Source organism: Sminthopsis crassicaudata, chromosome 1 (assembly GCF_048593235.1).
Source record: "Sminthopsis crassicaudata isolate SCR6 chromosome 1, ASM4859323v1, whole genome shotgun sequence".
Taxonomy (NCBI): Eukaryota; Metazoa; Chordata; class Mammalia; order Dasyuromorphia; family Dasyuridae; genus Sminthopsis; species Sminthopsis crassicaudata.
Window position 1 is genome coordinate 580,400,761 of NC_133617.1, and position 18,255 is coordinate 580,419,015.

An 18,255-nucleotide genomic window follows, 5' to 3' on the forward strand; every position below is an offset into this window, starting at 1 on the left:
ATCTGGCCTCAAAGTATGAGAAGATACTCCCCCAACTCCTTTGCAGAGATGGGACAATAATGAGTGCAGTACACGGTATATATTGTTGGATATTTTTCAATATATTGATCACTACACTGATTGTTTTCCCTTATTTTCTCAGTTTTAAAAAAATTGCTCATTAAGTGAAATCACGTTGTATGACCGGGAAGAAAGAACAAAAATAAAGAAATGCTATGCAAAGACAGTAAGAAAAATTCATTTTTAAAAATTTTGTAATTTCCCAAATGTGATTCAGCCCACAATTCTCTTAACTTAATTCTAGAATCAGTTCACTGTGCATCTATAATTGACTATTCCACACCTACTGATGGGCTGCCCATTCAACCTGCATCTTAATCTGGGCAACAGGCATTATGAAGATGACTTCTTTTAAATCATCATAACTTCACAGTCAATTGGAATGCTTCATCTCTACTGGATAGCCCAGGTTTGCTTCACTCATTACAAAAAAAAGCATTTGACTAGATAGAGCAAAATACAACCTGGAGAGCTCTCTTCCTAGAAGGTACCTAAGCATCAGCTTCACCAATTCTCTCAGCTGAGGACTGTCTCATACTTTATCCTCCAAATAAAAGGCCATTCCCCAAAAGCTTCCTCTTCTTTCCTTATCCTTCCAATATCAATCTATTCTATTCTCTGAGGATTAGGTAACCCTTCCTGCTGCTAATATCACCCCATTATATGTCTCCTGGTTCTCATCCCCCCACCCCCCTGCCATTTGCTCTGTCCTTAGGTCCTTCAGCTTTCAAATGCAAGAACAGGATGAGATGATTCCTTCTAGTTCTAAAACATAATGGCTGTACTGTCTGTTTGCTTTAGAAACAGTAAGTTTATTAGCTAAAGTTAAAAAAATAAACTTTTGTTTTTCATTTGTTTTTTCCCAAGTTAAATAAAAAATTTTTTTCATTTTTACTTACAGAAATTCATTGCTGCGCTCATCAGGAGAAGGCAGATACATAGTAACAGCATCTAATAAGGGTTGGATCCCTTTATTCTTCAAGGCACTTCCACAGAGCACAGGAACAGCTTTCTGAGCTACAGTTACTTTACGTATTGCAGGCTGTAACTACAAAGAATACACAAGAATAGCAGTTTGCCCTTGAAATATTAAAGCCTTAGCTTGGAGGTATTATACACATCTGTCAGAACAAACCATTTACAAATAAGACTTTTACAAATGCACATTTGTCTACCTTGATTTTGTCATAAGGATAGGTTTTCACTTTCCATAGTTAGAGGATAGAAATATAGCAGGAGATTACTGAGAGTGATAGAAAAAAATGCAAGGAAAAGAAGAAAAGAGTATGAATGAAACATTGAAAAAATGCTCCAAGGCAACCAAAGTGGTGTTCAAAAAGGGACACAAGCAAACAGGAAAAATACTGAGTACATTATGTTAAATTTAATGTATATTATTAAAAGGAGCAAAATTCATACAGAGGATCTATTATTTCATTTATAATCCCCATTCTCTGGCTTCCTTTGTGCATGGAAATGATAGTGTTTGTTCATGATTTTCTATTTCATAATGAAAATTTTATTCTTTATAAGCATGGAATAAATTTCTCTCTCAAAATAAAGTACAGAATAAATGGACAGAACAACGATTCTCCTTCCAATACCTTTTCCAAATATAGAGAGGGGCAGTGTAAAAGCAGGAACTCACCCAACCTCTCCCCAAAACCACTCCAAATTCCTTTTAATGGTGTCCCTAAACACCAGAGCATCAGAACACCCAAAAAAGATGGAGTGCAACATGTTCCAGCTGAAAGCAACTTAGAAGATAATAGCAAAGGTCTGTGACACAAGGGTAGGAGTCTAATGTGCAGTCCCAATACAGGCTATGAATGTACATCTCCAGCCCCAGCTCCAGCATCAAACCCAGCCCCAGCTGAACTCTGAATCATTGGTACTATTGGTAGCTTCCAGACTTCTCAGCCCAGAGACACCAAAGAGAACTTAAAAGGTCAGCAGAAATAGTCTATGGAACCAGGGTGGGAGCCCAGCACACAATCCCCAATGCAGACCATATCAGCACAGCCCCAGTCTTGGAAACAGATCTAGCTCCAGCCCAGACTCCAGTGTCAGGGAGGTGAGACCTCAGGAGCAATGCTGGAGGACTTTGTACTTCTTGGCCCTGGGACACCAGGGAAGACTTGGAAGGTCAATGGAGAGGGTCTGTGGAATGGGATATGAGTCCATCTTATAGTACCAGCAGCACAAAAAGTACTGTTGCTTTAACAGAGTAAATCTTACAGCTACAATGGGGTGAAGATACATTAACAATTCCAGGGCAAAAAAGAGTGTTTGTGGTCAAGTTCAAAAAGATCTCTGAAAACAAGTGCACAAAACCCCTGAAGCTTGAGACAAGTACACTCTCCATCTTGGAAACAGCTCTACTTTTAACAAAGAATTAAAAGCCAAGTAATAGGCGAGGAAAATGAGCAGACAATAGAAAAATTTTCTAATCATTGAAAGTTATTATGGTGTCAAGATCAAAATATACACTCAGAAAGAAGATACCAAAGTCAAAGCTCCTACATTCAAAGCCTTCAAGAAAAATGAGAACTGGGTTCAGGTCATGAAAGAGCTCAAAAGGGATTTTGGACAGAGGAAATATTAGGAAAAGAACTGAGAGAGGTGCAAAAGGAAATGCGAAAAGTTAATGAAGAGAAGAATGCCTTAAAAAAAAAAATTGGCCAATTAGGAAAGGAGATGCAAAAGCTCACCGAGGAAAATAATTCCATAAAAAATAGAATTGAGCAACTGACTTTATGAGAAATCAAAATACAATATAGGAAAACAAAAGAAAAAATGAAAAGACAGAAAAAATGTAAAATATCTCATTGGAAATATGACGACTTGGATAATAGGTCTAGGAAAGATCATTTTTAAATTATTGGTCTATCTGAAAGTTATCATCAAAAAAAGAGGCTGGACATCATCTTTCAAGAAATTACTAAAGAAAACTGTCCTGATATTTTAAAACCACAGGGTAAGATAAAAATTGAAAAAAATTCAAGGATCACCTCCTGAAAGATCTGAAAATAAAAACTCCCAGGAATATTATAATGAAATTCTGGAACTGCCAGATCAAGGAAAAAATATTGCAAGCATCCAGAAAGAAATAATTTAAGTACAGTGGAACCATAGTCAGAATAATACAAGATTTCAAAGCTGTTAAAGGATCGGAGGACTTGGAATATGATATTCTTTTTTAAATATACCATGTTCTTCAAAAAGGAAAAAAAAAAAAAGAAGAAAAAAGGCAACAACAATCCAAAAACAAAAGCAAAATTATAGCTAACTTTAATAATTACAAGTTAAAAGAAATAAATCAGGTGGCATATAGAAAAAAAATTAAAGAAAAAGAAAAATTTCCTCTACAATTCTCCAATTTTGTTATAATTCAAAACTGGTCTAAAAATACTCTTTCACATCTGAAGGCCTACATTCAGTCTTTGAATATAACTAGGTCAGTGATATCTAATGGAAATTACTACTGTTAAGTCACACATAAGAATCTCTAAAGGCTGCAAATTTTGACTTAGAAAATGACATATTAACATCTTTAAAGTTTATTGTACTTTTATCTTGTTAAATATTTTTCAGATACATTTCAATTTGGTTCAACTATTTTTAGGAGTGTGGTAGGGTACATGTTTGACACCTCTGGACTACATGACCTCTATTGTCCCTTGAAGCTCTAACTCAGAGATTCTATTATAGGTATATCTTGATTCCTCATTGTACACATTACCATTTCAAAAACAGCACTTGACAACTTTTGGTTTCAGGAAGCCAAGAGCAAGAAACACTAAGCTCACATGAAAAGCACCTGATAAATCAGAGTAAAGAGAAGGCTTAAGGAAGTCTCAGTTCATATTGCATTAAAAACAACAGCATAATTTCCTGTATTCTTGTTAGCTAATTTAAAAGATAAAGCAAATATATATATATATATATATATATATATATATATATATATATATATATATATATATATATATATATATATATATATATATATATATATATATATAAAACAGCAACAAATTTGGATTTTAAAATCTTTAGAATAACAAAAATTATTTTAATATTAGCTGAAAATCCAGTAATTAATTTGCTGCAATGACTTTATATTCTGAGATTTCTTCCTGGAATCTTTTAAAACAAAGTAATTTGAAAGAAAAGAAGTTGGAGATGTGGCATAAAGTATTAAATGAATAACATTATTACAAGCTGTATCCATACAGACTTCCAAGGTTTTTATACAGAACAATTATTTTCTCCCTATTACACAGATGAAGAAAATGAGGCTCAGAGTTACTCAGATCTTTTCAATTAAAGTGTGGAAAAATTATAATTAATATTTTCATCAATAACAACATGATATGTGTAATGAATATACTAATAATTTAGATTTCTCAAAGCTGACTTTTATGGCTTGGGAGTGAGAGTCTCATAATACAGCTTGAAATGATTAATCAATTCTTAACACTCACCTGGGTACAATATGTGTTAAAAATCAAGAACTACAGCAAACTGCTCTCATCATAGAACTCTGGTTCTGTAAACTGGGGAGGGAATGTTCAAGATCCTCAAAATATGGAACAATCCAAGAATTGCTCTTTTGGGTACTTGTCATGGAGAATCAATCAAGCTAAACAGGATTGTACTATAATCCACTTTCCCTTTCCCTTCCCACTTATGATTTGTGTATAACATCTTGACCCTTTCTGAAGCAAGTGGAGCTGTCCTGCCCAGGAGAACTTCCAGTTTGTACAATGTATTCCTCACTCTGAAAATGATTAAATTGCTCCTTGTTCTCTAAAACCTGCCTCAAGGTCTCCTTTGTACAGCTCCAGCTATTCATAGTTTAGAGATTAAGACAGCAAAATTTTGGTAACAAAGGCTAGACTTGAAACCCAGGCCTCTTGATTACAGGTCTAACACTTATTTTCACTATGGTATACAAATACTTAGTTAGTATTCACTGTTACAATGCACTGTGTAGGTGTTATACAAAAGTCAAAGGTGACTAAGACACTGTCTCTTCCCCCTAAACTCACATGATCCTAAAAGCTCAACTTATAATATTCAAGATTTAGCATATAAAATACAATAGATCATCCTCCTTCTCCTCATCCTTTAAGTTTATAAGCAGCAGTTTAATTTTGAATTTGTTCACTTTTTAAAGATTTGCTGATGTTATGTAAAGTACAAGAAAGTAGCACACAAACAAATAAAGCTAAGTCTAATAAATCACTGTAGGTGAATCATCTATTTTACCTTTTCAGGGGGTAACAAATCAAAATTTTCAATAAACTCTTCTAAAACAAGGTCAGCAAACTCATCATCCAGATCTGCAACCTGCAACAGAAATGAATCAATACATTTCCATCAAGTATGAATGCATATTTGTATATAATATATATAGTAATGATTATATATAACAAATATAAATATAATAGAAGTGCAATTTTATAGAGAAAACAAAATCTTTTGTCATGACAAATAGAAACTTCAATGCAATAAAATAAAAAAAGAAACAGCTATTTGTTGGATATATAATAGGAGTATAAATTTCTGGTGCACAGTTTTAGAATCTTTAATTCAGGGCTAGAATGGGCAGCGAGGTGGTACTATGGTCAGTGTACCAGGGTTGGAGTCAGGAAGAAAGTTCAAATCAAATCTCAGGTACTTAGTAGCAGTGTAAGACTGTGCAAGTTACTGAAGTCTTATTTGCCTCAGTTCCTCATCTGTAAAATGGGGATACAATGAAGAAGGAAATGGCAAAAGTCCTCCAATACTTTTGTTATGAAAACCCCGAGAACAATGGGCTCACAAAGAGTCAGATGTAACTGAACTATAACAACAACAGAAGGGACTATGGAAGTTAACTTGTCTCATATCTTTATTTTGTATGTGACTAAACTGAGAAATATTGGTTTAATTACTAGATTACTCAAGGCCATATATTCATGACTCAAACACTTCTGATTCCAACTGTAGAGTTCTTGTCACATAACTCTGAATATTATAAAAAGTTGTTTCTGATACAATAATTTCTTTGCACTTGGTCTCAATGTTTTTATCTTTACATTAGTTTATTAATGAAAGCAAATGATTATATATCATATCAAAAACGGTTAAGAGGAAGAATAAGAAACCAGGAAAACAATTAAGGGGAAATCAAATTAAAAGATACATTTCTATGGATTTCCTTAGCTCATAATTAGTCAAACCCTAGTAGCAAATGTTGACTCAAAAGTTTCCTAGAAAATAATATTAGGTAGTTAAATGGTAGCTTTAATGTTAACAGCCTTCTCAACTGTTGAAGGATTTTCTTAAAAAGTTATTTTAGTAAGCTTTCATGTAGAGTCTAACATATTCTGAATAGTCTATAGAGATTCCCAAGGTAACCAAATAAGCATATTACAAAACATTTTTTTAAAAGCCCCCATCTATTCTTATTAATTCTGCACTAAAAGAAAATATTTGAAAAGATGTCAATGTTTAGCAAATAGTGGTTGACAAATATTAAAGATACTTGAAAGTTAATTAGCTAATCTTATCACAATTGATTTCTTTTGTGAAATATAAGGAAGATGCTTCAGCTATCTGATAAAACTGACATCCAAGGGATGAACTTATAAATTCTGAGTCAAATAACCTGAAGGGAAGAGGAGAACACAAGTCTTTGTAGCACCAATACCTAATGACTAATCTGCATTTCTGTATTATAGCTAATGTCAAGTTGACATTTAGTCAATATTAACTCAATCTCTTCCTTCTCAAACATTAATTTTTCTTTAGCATACAAAAAGCATCTTATCGTCTCTTTTACTCAGTCATTATTTCATGTTTCATCTTGCTTCATTCATAAACTTCTTGAAGAGTTATGTCTTAGTAGTACTTAGTAACTTTTTTTTAAAATAAGAAATTTTACCAATAGCTGTAAAGTTATCCAACCACAAAACATAATTCATGGAAAAAGCAAGTTCTCAGCATAGATTTTGACATAATTCCCCTACAGAAGAGTTGAAATTGCAGGTTCTTAAAACAATCTTATGAGATATGTAATCAGACTTATTTATTTTAGTAATACAACATTTTAGTCTTTACCTACTTACACTATAAAAAAACTGATAGTGACAGTAGAAATAAGAGCCATCCTGACTTTTAAAAGTTTACAAAGGGAGAACAATTCAGAATGCCTATTTTCTCTCTTAATTAAAAAATTAAGGCTTTTAAAAAAAACTCTTGAATAATCCATGCAATTTAAGCACCCAGTATATTTACTTTACTTGTTCAATTAAGGTATTTCTTGCTTCCTTCGCCTCCTTTAGCAATTCAGGATCATTCAATTCTGTAAGAGGTTCTCTCACAAAATGTTTTCCATCATCATGATTAGATGTAGTAGTGTTCCACATAACTTTTTCCATTGTCACAACATCAACTAGTCCTTTGAAAGATTTTGCTTCACCAATAGGCAGCTACAAGCAAGAAATATTATTAAATCAACATTCAACTAGGATTGCCATTCCAGGCCCTCCATAGAAATGTGACTGCAATGTTATTTTAATAATCTGTTGCTATTAATGTAATCAATTTACCTGCAAAAGCAAAGGTTTTGTCTTCAGTTTCTCTCTAATGCTATCAACAGCGTAGTTAAAACTGTGGGTGGTAAAATAGTTATAAAGAAAAATGTTACATAATCTGTAAAATGAGGTCAAGATGACTTAAAAATTTTGGCCACATGGAACTATGGCTCTCACTTTCCAGATTTCTTTAAATCCTTTAAGAAATATACTGGTTCTCCCCATCTCATCCAGACTGAAAATATAGCAGCACGCTTGTTTCTGACCTGAGTCAGAGCCTGTCTCTCTTCAAGCAGTCTAAGGGCTCTCTCCTCCCAAGGACTCATCACACTGGTACTAGATGCAGCCCTGCTATCAGATCAGCTAGAGCCTAACTGCACTTCCAAACTCCACACCTCAAGCCTTCTAGCCTCAGCCTCCTCAGTGAAGAAGGCATCCCAGAAAGGTCATAATTTTAGCATACAAATTTTTAAAAGACTTCTATATAATTAATAACTAATTAATAGAGACAAAAATCATTAAAACATTTATCAATTCTAATAGAGGTCATGTAGAAATACAACACATAACAATATAATACACACAACCCAGTTTTGGCTTGGCCATAACACAAATAAGCACATATTCTCTACTTATATTCATAGTAGTACAAAGACCCTTAATATATATTCCTGTATGTTATAAATATCATAAAGTACCTTTTACACAAAGTTTTACAGACACTACTTCTAATCAATTATCATACTTCCCACCACTCAAAACGGTATTTTCCTGAGGTCTGTCAGCAAAAGATGGTTTGCCAGATAGTTGTGCTGCTGTTTATTTTATGCCACTATGCAGGGGAAATGAAGATTCCTTTTCTTCTATTCTCTACCCCTAAGATTCCTATCTTTCCTCTCCTTTCAACCACTAAGAAAATAAAGTCCTTTTTGCCTAAACCTCAGATTTTTTTGGCTCATAGTGAGATTAGCTTTCTTTTCCTATTTTAATTCCCATTCAGAAATGTCCCTTAATTCTGCCCACATAATTTTCTTAAACTCTAGTTCTTTTTTTCTTGAACCACAGCCTTTAAGTCAAATATCTAAGCTACTACTGCTTTTCAGTATTTTGTCCCTACCCTCTAAAACTTTCTTTCTTCTATCTTATTCTAAAAAAGTTAGATGGCATAGTGGATAGAGCACCAGCCCTGAAATCAGGATGACTGAATTCAAATCTGGTCTCAGACACTTAATACTTTCTAGCTGTATGACTCTGGGCAAGTGACTTAATCATAAATGTCTTAGCAAAAAAAAATAATAAAAATAATTTTTAAAAATTATAAATTAAAGCAACTTTCTTTCCTGAGCTCAGTGTTTCTAAAAACTTCAGGTTTTTGCAGATTTATTCTCTCATCCTTCTAGATCAGTGGTCCTCAAACATTTTAAAATATGGGGCCAGTTCACTGTCCCTCAGGCTGTTGGAGGGCCTGACTATAGTAAAAACAAAAACTCACACTCTGTCTCCGCCTCTCAACCCATTTGCCATAACCCAGTAGGCCGCATAAACATCCTCAGTGGGCCGCATCTGGCTCGCGAGCCATAGTTTTAGAACCCCTGCTCTAGATTTATGGTATAGCAACTATCTGCCTTTTTTTTTTTTTTTTTTTTTTTTTTTTACTACCATTCTGTATTTTATTGCTCCGTTCTAATATTAAACTATTAATTTTTTAATGTGCAATTCTTAACATCTATACACACAAAAAATCTATAGATATATTTCTTCTATACTTACATCAGCTAGTCAGAAGCTAAAGAGAGCAGAAGGTAGGACAGAAATAGTTTGTTTCACAGATAATTATGGTGGCAGAAAAGGCAATAATATTTCACACTCTTTGTCTCCAGAATTAAAGATGGCCAAAGTCTGATCATATATTTACATAAAAAACAAAAAGTAAGCAAGTCTACTATGGCAAAAACGGTTTATCTTAATCACAGCTGAATCTGTCTGACCCACTTTAATACCAGTAAGAACTCCCACCAGCTGATCTATTAACCTACACACTTATTCACAACTTCTATGTGTCCTGAAATATTTGCAACACTAGTATTAAAAAAAGATAAAAATATTATCAGAAAGTATATAGATGATGATCCCCCCCCCCCAAATTACATGGTTCAGATTACAAATTTCAAATCTATTTCACTAAAGGCCCAAATAGTTTTCTCTTTTAACATTTTCAATACCTAGCTCCAGTTTTGTCCATCTTATTTAAAAAACATATTCGGGGCACATGGTGTTTATCAGCTTGTCTCCATACTGTCAGAGTCTGTGCCTAAAACAAAGATAAAGTAAAATATAAACATATTTGACAGCAATAAAAGTTTATTATCAGGCACAGAATAATTATGCCATAATCATAAATTCATTTAATTTTAACAGGGAAATGGGTTTTTTCTAACACTGATTTCACTACATTTTACCACCCACACTGTCATATTCAGAAAAATGCTATCATTTTGTGAATTATTCAATAAACATTTATTTAGTATAAAAAAGGTCAAAATTAATGTTATCTGAAGCTTCTACTGCATTGACTACTACTCTGAAGTCCTACAATGTAATTGATTAATGTTAGATTAATTTTACAATTAAATCTGTATTAGCCTAAAACCATCTTTTTTATGTCCCTGAGTAGCTCAGGAATTAAGCTTTGCCTCTGAGTTAAGTTAAAGTTAGTTTAAAGCAAAGATTGTTCTCTCTTGTACCCATAACCCCAGGGATACTCCTTGGATTTGTTTGTTAATCAACAAGTTAACTTGTTATTATTCCCCAAAGATTGTGTCATCAGTCCTTGCTTGTAATTAGAAAATGTTTTTGTTGTTTTTTTGCTGAGGCAAATTGGGGTTAAGTGACTTGCCCAGAATCACACAGCTAGTAAGTGTTAAGGTCTGTGCCCATATCTGAACTCAGGTCCTCCTCACTCCAGGGCCAATATTCTATCCACTAGGCCATCTAGCTGGCCCAATTACAAGAGTTTGTCTCTTCCATGAAAACAAGTGCGGCAGTTTTGATCCCCTAGCAAAGATTATAAGATGTAGATGGGTCTCTTAAAACAATAAACAATCTTTAATTGTTGGAAAGGGGTGAGTTGTAGCGCCATGTGGGTAGTGGCCTCTCTTTAATTGATGTATCAATCATGTTGTCCAACCTCCTGACACTATATACACTGTTACTAATCCCTGTTTTCCTCACTTACCCAACTCTATACTTCCCATGAAGTATACATGAAGGCTAGTAAGACCTGTCTTAGATTGACTGAGACATCAAAGATCCAATTTATTTGTTACTGCTAGCATAACTAATAAATTAATCATGATCATGCTTGGACCATTACTTCTCAGTTCATCTTAATTTCTTTTCTTTACTTTTTTTTGGGAGGAAGAAGGGGAATGAGGCAATTGGGGTTAAGTGACTTGCCCAGTGCATTGCTAAATATCTGAGGCCAAATTTGAACTCAGGACCTCCTGACTCCACAGTCAATGCCTGTAAGGTTCTTTCTTGGTTTTCTGGGGGTCTTGGGAGCAGCCTTTGTTTCAGAAGAATAATCACCATGAGAATAGCTAGGTGTAAAAGTCCAAATTCTTTATTATCTCCTTCACAATCTAGTTTCCCTGTCTGGGGCCTGGGCTAGCTTTCTTAGAGGCCTTTCAGAGTCTTGGTTTCAGTGGAGAAGTGCAGAAGGCCAGGCCAGCCACGACAAAGATGATGAAGATGGAATGAATCTTTCTCCTTCGCTCTGAGAGCTTGAGCTCCCCCCTCCAGTCCGCTTCTCTGGCTCTCACTCTGGCTGAGTTTATCTGAGTTTATATATTCTCTTATAATTACATTATCATAGGTGTGAATCTTATAGAACTGTATTAAGTGCTAAGTACATGTTCTGAACTAGAGAACTTTTAAGCACCATGCTAAACTAGATAATCATTGTCTTTATCATAAGAGTCATTGTTTCAGAATTCTGGCCCATAACAAGTGCCCTATCCGGTATGCCTTCATTTTCAAACATAAAAAAATTAGTCTTACTAGAATAAAGTAATAAATTATTTGGAGAGGAATTCGTGCTTCCAAGGCATCCAAATATCACAAATACAAAATCTTAAGTCTTTTCTTAAGGTGACTAATTTATGTCCTAATTTCTGATGACTTATTATCTAGGTTTAAGCTCACTCTATATATTTTGCAATGGACTGTTAATTATACACTAGACTCTTATATGTAATTAGATACATTATATATTTCTAGGTTTAATTTTTTGCTCTACGGCTAGCACATGCTTAATATATAAAAGAAACATATGGCTCCTGCTGCCTGATGGCAAGATCTTACAGTACCTAGAGTGTCATATATAATGAATAACAGAGAAATGTATTAAGAGATATTACTTTTCACAAGACAGTCAATGTATAGGGAAAAGAAAGCCAGCTTTGAAGTGGGGAAGATCTAGATTCAAGTCTCAGAACTGATGCATTATTTAACTTTTCAGCTTTATAGACTCTCAAATTCTAAGGTGTACACAAATAGAAGTTCTGTATTTACAGAAGAAGTTTTTCACTGATAGTGCCATATTCTGAGGAAATTATGGGTCAAAACAAACAAAAATTCTTACTTTCATAGCAAGTTAGTTGGTGATTTTTAAAAAAGAAAACATGTAACATAAAGACACCTATATGACAATTATTTGTATCTATGTTTTTCTCCACTTTTAGTGTGAGCACTAAATTCCATTCTAAAAATTACTGGGTATGAGGTTATTATAAAGTTTTAAGGTAACAGATACCATAAACCATTACTGTTCATTAAGGCTTGAAGCCACATAAACAACTTCATTTGGTAATATAAGCACAGTTGCTGTTGCTATTCAGTAGTTTTCAGTCATGACTGACACTTATGCTGAACCCATTTGAGATCTTCTCAGCAAAGATACTAGAGTGGTTTGTCATTTCCTTCTCTAGTGGATTTGATAGATGGGGGAGCTGAGGCAAACAGAATTAAGGGACTTGCCCAGGATCACACAGCTAGGAAGTGTCTGAGGCCAGATTTAAACTCAGGAAGATGAGTCTTTCTGACACCAGGTGCAGCAATCTCTCCATTGTTACGTAGCTGCCCCCAAGGCATAGAAGGGTCCACCTAAAAAGGTATATATGTATATATTTTTTGCTGAAGCAATTGCAGTTAAGTGATTTGTCCAGGGTCACACAGACTGGTGCTATATCCACTCTACCATCTAACTACTCCTTCAATGTACTTTTGTAGCAAAAATAGGAAAGACAACCAAAACATATGTAGAAAATACTTAGGAACAATTTAACAAAACAAATCTAAAAAATGCTTCCCTTACTGTTTGCTTTAAAGCAAGTAATGCATCTTAAATAAGCAAATATGTTATTCAAGAATATTACAAAACACAGGCAATAAAATGTATATCTTAATGAGAAAATGTCTGGCAAAATATAGAGACATGACAAGAACAAACTTACAGGAAGACTGCGTAGAAAAGAAAGAGCATCAGCTCTAGAATCAAAGGTTCTAGGTTTAAATTCTGCCTCTACCATTTACCATCTGTGTGAAATTGCAAGTAATTAATTTCCCTTTCTGGGCCTCAGCTTCCTCATCTGTAAAATCAGGAATTGGATGAGATAACCTCTGAAATAGATCCCTTCCAGCTCTAGATCTCTGATTTAATTAAAAAATAAAAAGACTAAATTATGGTTCTCTAGCAGGAGGAAGAGATATGTAAGAAAGCATGAAGGACATGAAAGTAAAAATATCAATAACTTTTTTAAAAAGTGAAGTGCCTTAAACAACACCAAAAAAACCAATCAACAGTGAACTCTGTTTCATGTTCAGAGAACTCTCAGTTCAATGAGTAATTGTTACATGTCCACCATGTTCACAAGCTATGCCAAGTGCTGGGCCCCAAAGAAAAGATCAAAAACCATCTCCTCCCTTGTTTGCAGAATGGGGGATAACAAGCATTATCTGCACCCACTGTCTACATTGGGCAGATGTCCTGATAAGACAGTCTTTTCCCTTGTAGTTTTGTTCTTTGTCATAAGGGATAGCTCTCTGGGAGGGAAAGATGTGTTCCATTTAGTAAATGGAAATACTATGAAAATGAAAATATTACTGAGGTTTTCTTTTAAAAGGAAAAAAAAAATAACTTTTTCCCAAGGATGGGGACTATAAAATCTACATTTGGCTAAAAAATAAGCCACAAAGAAGAAAAGAACATAAAAAAATCTCTAGTCTGTACTTAATATATAAGACAAATGCCACATTATCTGATCTCTCAATAGCTTTGTGAAATGGCCAGGAAAAGTGTTAAGTCCTCATTTTACAGATGAGAACACTAAGGCTCAGTACTCAAACCAGAAGGCCAGTGTTCTTTCCACAAAGAAATCTTCCAATGGGATATACAACAATGCATGGAATCTTAACAAAGAAAGTCATCACTGACTGAAGGGATAGCTTTCTAAGAGAGATGAAAATTAGGCTGGACCTTAAATGTAGGTAATAATAAGTCAATGTCTGTCTTAGGTTTGGGGGAAACTATTGGGAGCTTAAAGGCAACAGCATCTACAGATCTAGGTCACAACATTAATAAAGAAGGTAAAAATAAAATAAATTCAAATTGTATACATTTTGACTTATACGAGTTATCAACAAATAGAAAATAGCACTAAAAATCTCAGAACTTAAATTTGTTTAGTATTACAGCAGTCTCCATCTTACTTCAACAATACTTTTTACCTCTACACCTGCTGAAGCATCAAATACAGCTACTGCACCATCCAATACTCTTAGACAACGCTCAACTTCTAAAGTAAAGTCCACATGACCTGAGGAAGATTATAAATAAAATGTTTAAAGTGTAGCAAATTAATAACAACATATCTGTATCTAGTTAGGATTGCTATACTTTGTATATCAATGTTATCAATTATACTATACCTGGTGTATCAATGAGATTAATTCTATATCCCTTCCAGTCAAATGTAACAGCAGCTGATTGAATGGTAATACCTCTTTCTCGCTCTTGGGCCATAAAATCCGTCACCGTGTCCCCATCATCAACATCTAACCAGGAAAAGTTTATCAATTTAAGCAATAATTTTTGTCATCTCATAACAAAGTACTTTAAATTACTTTAGAAAACAGTACCAATAAAAGATGATATGAGGTGCAGAAAAACAACTTCCAAGCCATAAAGACCTGGTATAATTCATTAAATGAAAAAAATAAAATTTCAATCACATAAACCAAAAAATCTTTTGCATGAACAAAATCAATTCAGCTAGATTTTACAATTATTAAATGGAAAAATCTTTGCCTCAAATATTCTGATAAAAATCTGATTCAAGGTGGCTAAATGATGTGGTAGATACAGTGGTAGGCCTAGAATAAGGAATAACCTGAGTTTAAATCAAACAGCAGCTGTCACCTTGTCTTCCTAGTTTTCTCAACAGTGAAATGAGGATAACAATAATATCTACCTCCCAGGTGGGTTGCTGTGAAGATCAAATAAGGTCATTTTTGTAAAGTGCTTAGCATAGTCTGTGGCACATTTTTGTTGCTGTGGAGTCATTTCAATAATGCCCAACTTTTTGTGACCCCATTTGAGCTTTGCTTGACAGCTCATTTTTGCAGATGAGAAAATGAAGCAAACAAAATTAATTGACTTGCCCATGGTCATATAACTAATAAATGATTGAGGCTGGATTTGAACTCAAGTTTTCCTAATTCCAAGGCCAGCTAACCCTCTCTCCACTGTGCCACCTGCCTGCCTGGAACATAGTAAACATAATGAATATTTGTTTCTTTCTCTTTCCATATTCTTTATATACTTGGAACTCTTATGATTTTATAGACAGAATTATTCCTTAATAACTAAGTGCTTAAAACATATGTTTTCACAAAGAAAAATGCAAAATATCAACCATCACGTGAAAAAAAAAACTCATTGTTAACCACTAAGAATAATTAAACAACAAATTATTTAACGTTTATGTCAAACATATAAACAAATTAAAACAACTTTGACATATTCTCTCACATTTATCAAATGTGAAAAATATTTGTTATTTGTAATAATTATTGGGCTATGGGATAAAAAGGCACAGTAATACACTATTGGTGTCAGCTGTGCCACATCTTTTATAGTACATTTGTCTGAGAAACTTACTGAAGCACACACTTGAGGTAAATGAAAACACTGAAAAATGGAGACAAAATTACAAATTTTCATTCCTGGTTTTTTTTCTCTTTTGTACAATTATTATGTTAACATCAGTACAATGGTAAGACTTAAAGACCTAGAGAAAGAATTAAAAATATCAGTAGCTGAGCAAGACCACAAACTTATTTTTCTCAGGAAAGGATGAAAGCTCATCTATTGCATTTCTTTATCAAACTACTTCCTAATGCTACTTTTAATTTTGTTTAAATTAATTGTGATGAGAAAATCATTCTCACCTCCCAAAGACCTGATGTATCCAGAATAGTACAATATTCTCTCTGTGGTTGTAGTTTTGCCTGCATCAATATGAGCCATAATTCCAATGTTACGAATTCTATTAAAAGAAAAAAAAATTAGGCAACATATTAATTCATTTAAATGAGTAAACATAAAAATTAATCTAAAATAAGTGATTTGAATGCCTTTAATAGAACTGCAAAAAAGAAAATAACACACATCCATAGTGCTTCAAGCTTTTTAAGCACTGATAATGTATTTAATTATGAAATGGTATAGTACTTTACATTATCTCTAGAATAAGGATGGCAATACTTTGAAAAATCTCATCACATGTTTACAACATTACTCCTAATTAGATAGAAACATCATAAGAGGAATGTAAAATCTGGAAATAATATGATTTCTCATTATTAAAATTAAAATATTGAGAGACAAATAGCAGGCAATCTGGATTCAGATACACATTCAAGTTTATTATTAGTCAGGAATAAGTAATAGAATTTTAGATATCTCTAAATTAACAAAGAAGAAATAAGAAGAAAAACAGACTCACAAATTAATATGAATATAAAAGCAGGTGATATCTATGAAATTACTTACTTAGATATAGGAGGGTTGATGATTGAGCGTAAAGATTTGACATCATTTTCTGTTACACAAAAGAGGATGGAGAGCAAAATTAGAAGTTTTAATTTATATAAGAAATTTACAAGTACAAAAAAGAATTTATTAATTTAGATAATTCCAAATAAAGCTAAAATCAACTAAAACCCTAAGCTTTCAAGAATTTCTTATATATATCCAAGAATTTCTTTCTATCCAAAATGGAAAAAATTGAAACTGATTTGGATCCTCTCATTGTTAAAGAGAGCCATGTCCATCGGAATTGATCATCATGTAGTATTATTGTTGAAGTGTATGATGATCTCCTGTTTCTGCTCATTTCACTTAGCATCAATTCATGCATGTCTCTCCAAGCCACTCTGTATTCATCCTGCTGGTCATTTTTTATAGAACAATAATATTCCATAACATTCATATACCACAATTTATTCAGACATTCTCCAATTGGTGGGCATCCCTTCAATTTTCAGTTTCTAGCCACTATGAAAAGGGCTGCCACAAACACTTTTGCACATATAGGTCCCTTTCCCTTCTTTAATATCTCTTTGGGATATAAGCTCAGTAATAATACTGCTGGATCAAAAGGTATGCAGTTTGATAACTTTTTGAATATAATTCCAAACAATTTTTATATCATAAAGCTACAGAACTGATGCAATTAAAAATGAAAATATTAAGACACTCAGACATATTGAAAATTGAGCTAAATACATAAGACAAGTCATTCCCTAATTAATAAATGATCAGGACTTAAACAGGCAATTTTCAGATGAAGAAGTTAAAACTTTCTATAGTCATATTAAAAGAAAACATCTTTTAATCACTATTAGAGAAATGCAAGTTAATTTTGAAGTATTCTCATATCTATCAGATTAGCTAATATGTCAGAAATGGAAAATGATAAATGTTAGGGAAGATGTGGGAAAACTGGGACATTAATTGATTGCTGGTGGAGTTAGGAATTGATGCAACTATTCTGGAGAACAATTTGGAACTATGTCCAAACATAAAACTATGTATACCCTTTGATCCAGCAGTGTCTCTATCAGGACTGTATCCCAAAGAGATCACCAAAAAAAAGGGAAAAGGACCTACATATACAAAAATATTTATAGTAGCTCTTTTTGTGGTGGCCAAGAGTTGGAAATTGAGGGAATACCTATCAATTGTGAAATGACTAAATAAGCTGTGATATATGTATGTGATGTAATACTATCGTGCTATAAGAAATAATGAGTAGGCTGATTTCAGAAAAACTGTAAAGACTAATTTAAACTGATGCTGAGTGAAGTGAGAGGAACTAGGAGAATATTGTACACAGTAACAGAAACACTATATGATGATCAACTATGATAGACAGCTTTCAGCAATAAAGTGATCTAAGAAAATTCCAAAAGACTCATGATGGAAAATACTTTCTACATCCAGAGAAAAAACTAAGGAGTTTCAGCATAATATTTTGACTTTTTTTGG

At 33.5% G+C, this 18,255-nt stretch overlaps 1 protein-coding gene across 2 annotated transcripts in view; it reads right to left on the reverse strand.

Annotated features, from left to right (window-relative positions):
- The window catches only part of GFM2 (GTP dependent ribosome recycling factor mitochondrial 2), a 53,356-nt gene that overhangs the window by 23,420 nt on the left and 11,681 nt on the right, over positions 1-18,255 (reverse strand). For both annotated transcript variants that reach the window (XM_074282277.1, XM_074282278.1), the window contains 9 exons: positions 16,759-16,807; positions 16,155-16,252; positions 14,634-14,759; positions 14,433-14,521; positions 9,869-9,957; positions 7,662-7,722; positions 7,353-7,541; positions 5,335-5,415; positions 960-1,108 (listed from right to left, as the gene is read on the reverse strand). In XM_074282277.1, coding sequence (XP_074138378.1) covers positions 960-1,108; positions 5,335-5,415; positions 7,353-7,541; positions 7,662-7,722; positions 9,869-9,957; positions 14,433-14,521; positions 14,634-14,759; positions 16,155-16,252; positions 16,759-16,807 — 931 coding nt within the window. The remainder of the gene's footprint in view (positions 1-959; positions 1,109-5,334; positions 5,416-7,352; positions 7,542-7,661; positions 7,723-9,868; positions 9,958-14,432; positions 14,522-14,633; positions 14,760-16,154; positions 16,253-16,758; positions 16,808-18,255) is intronic.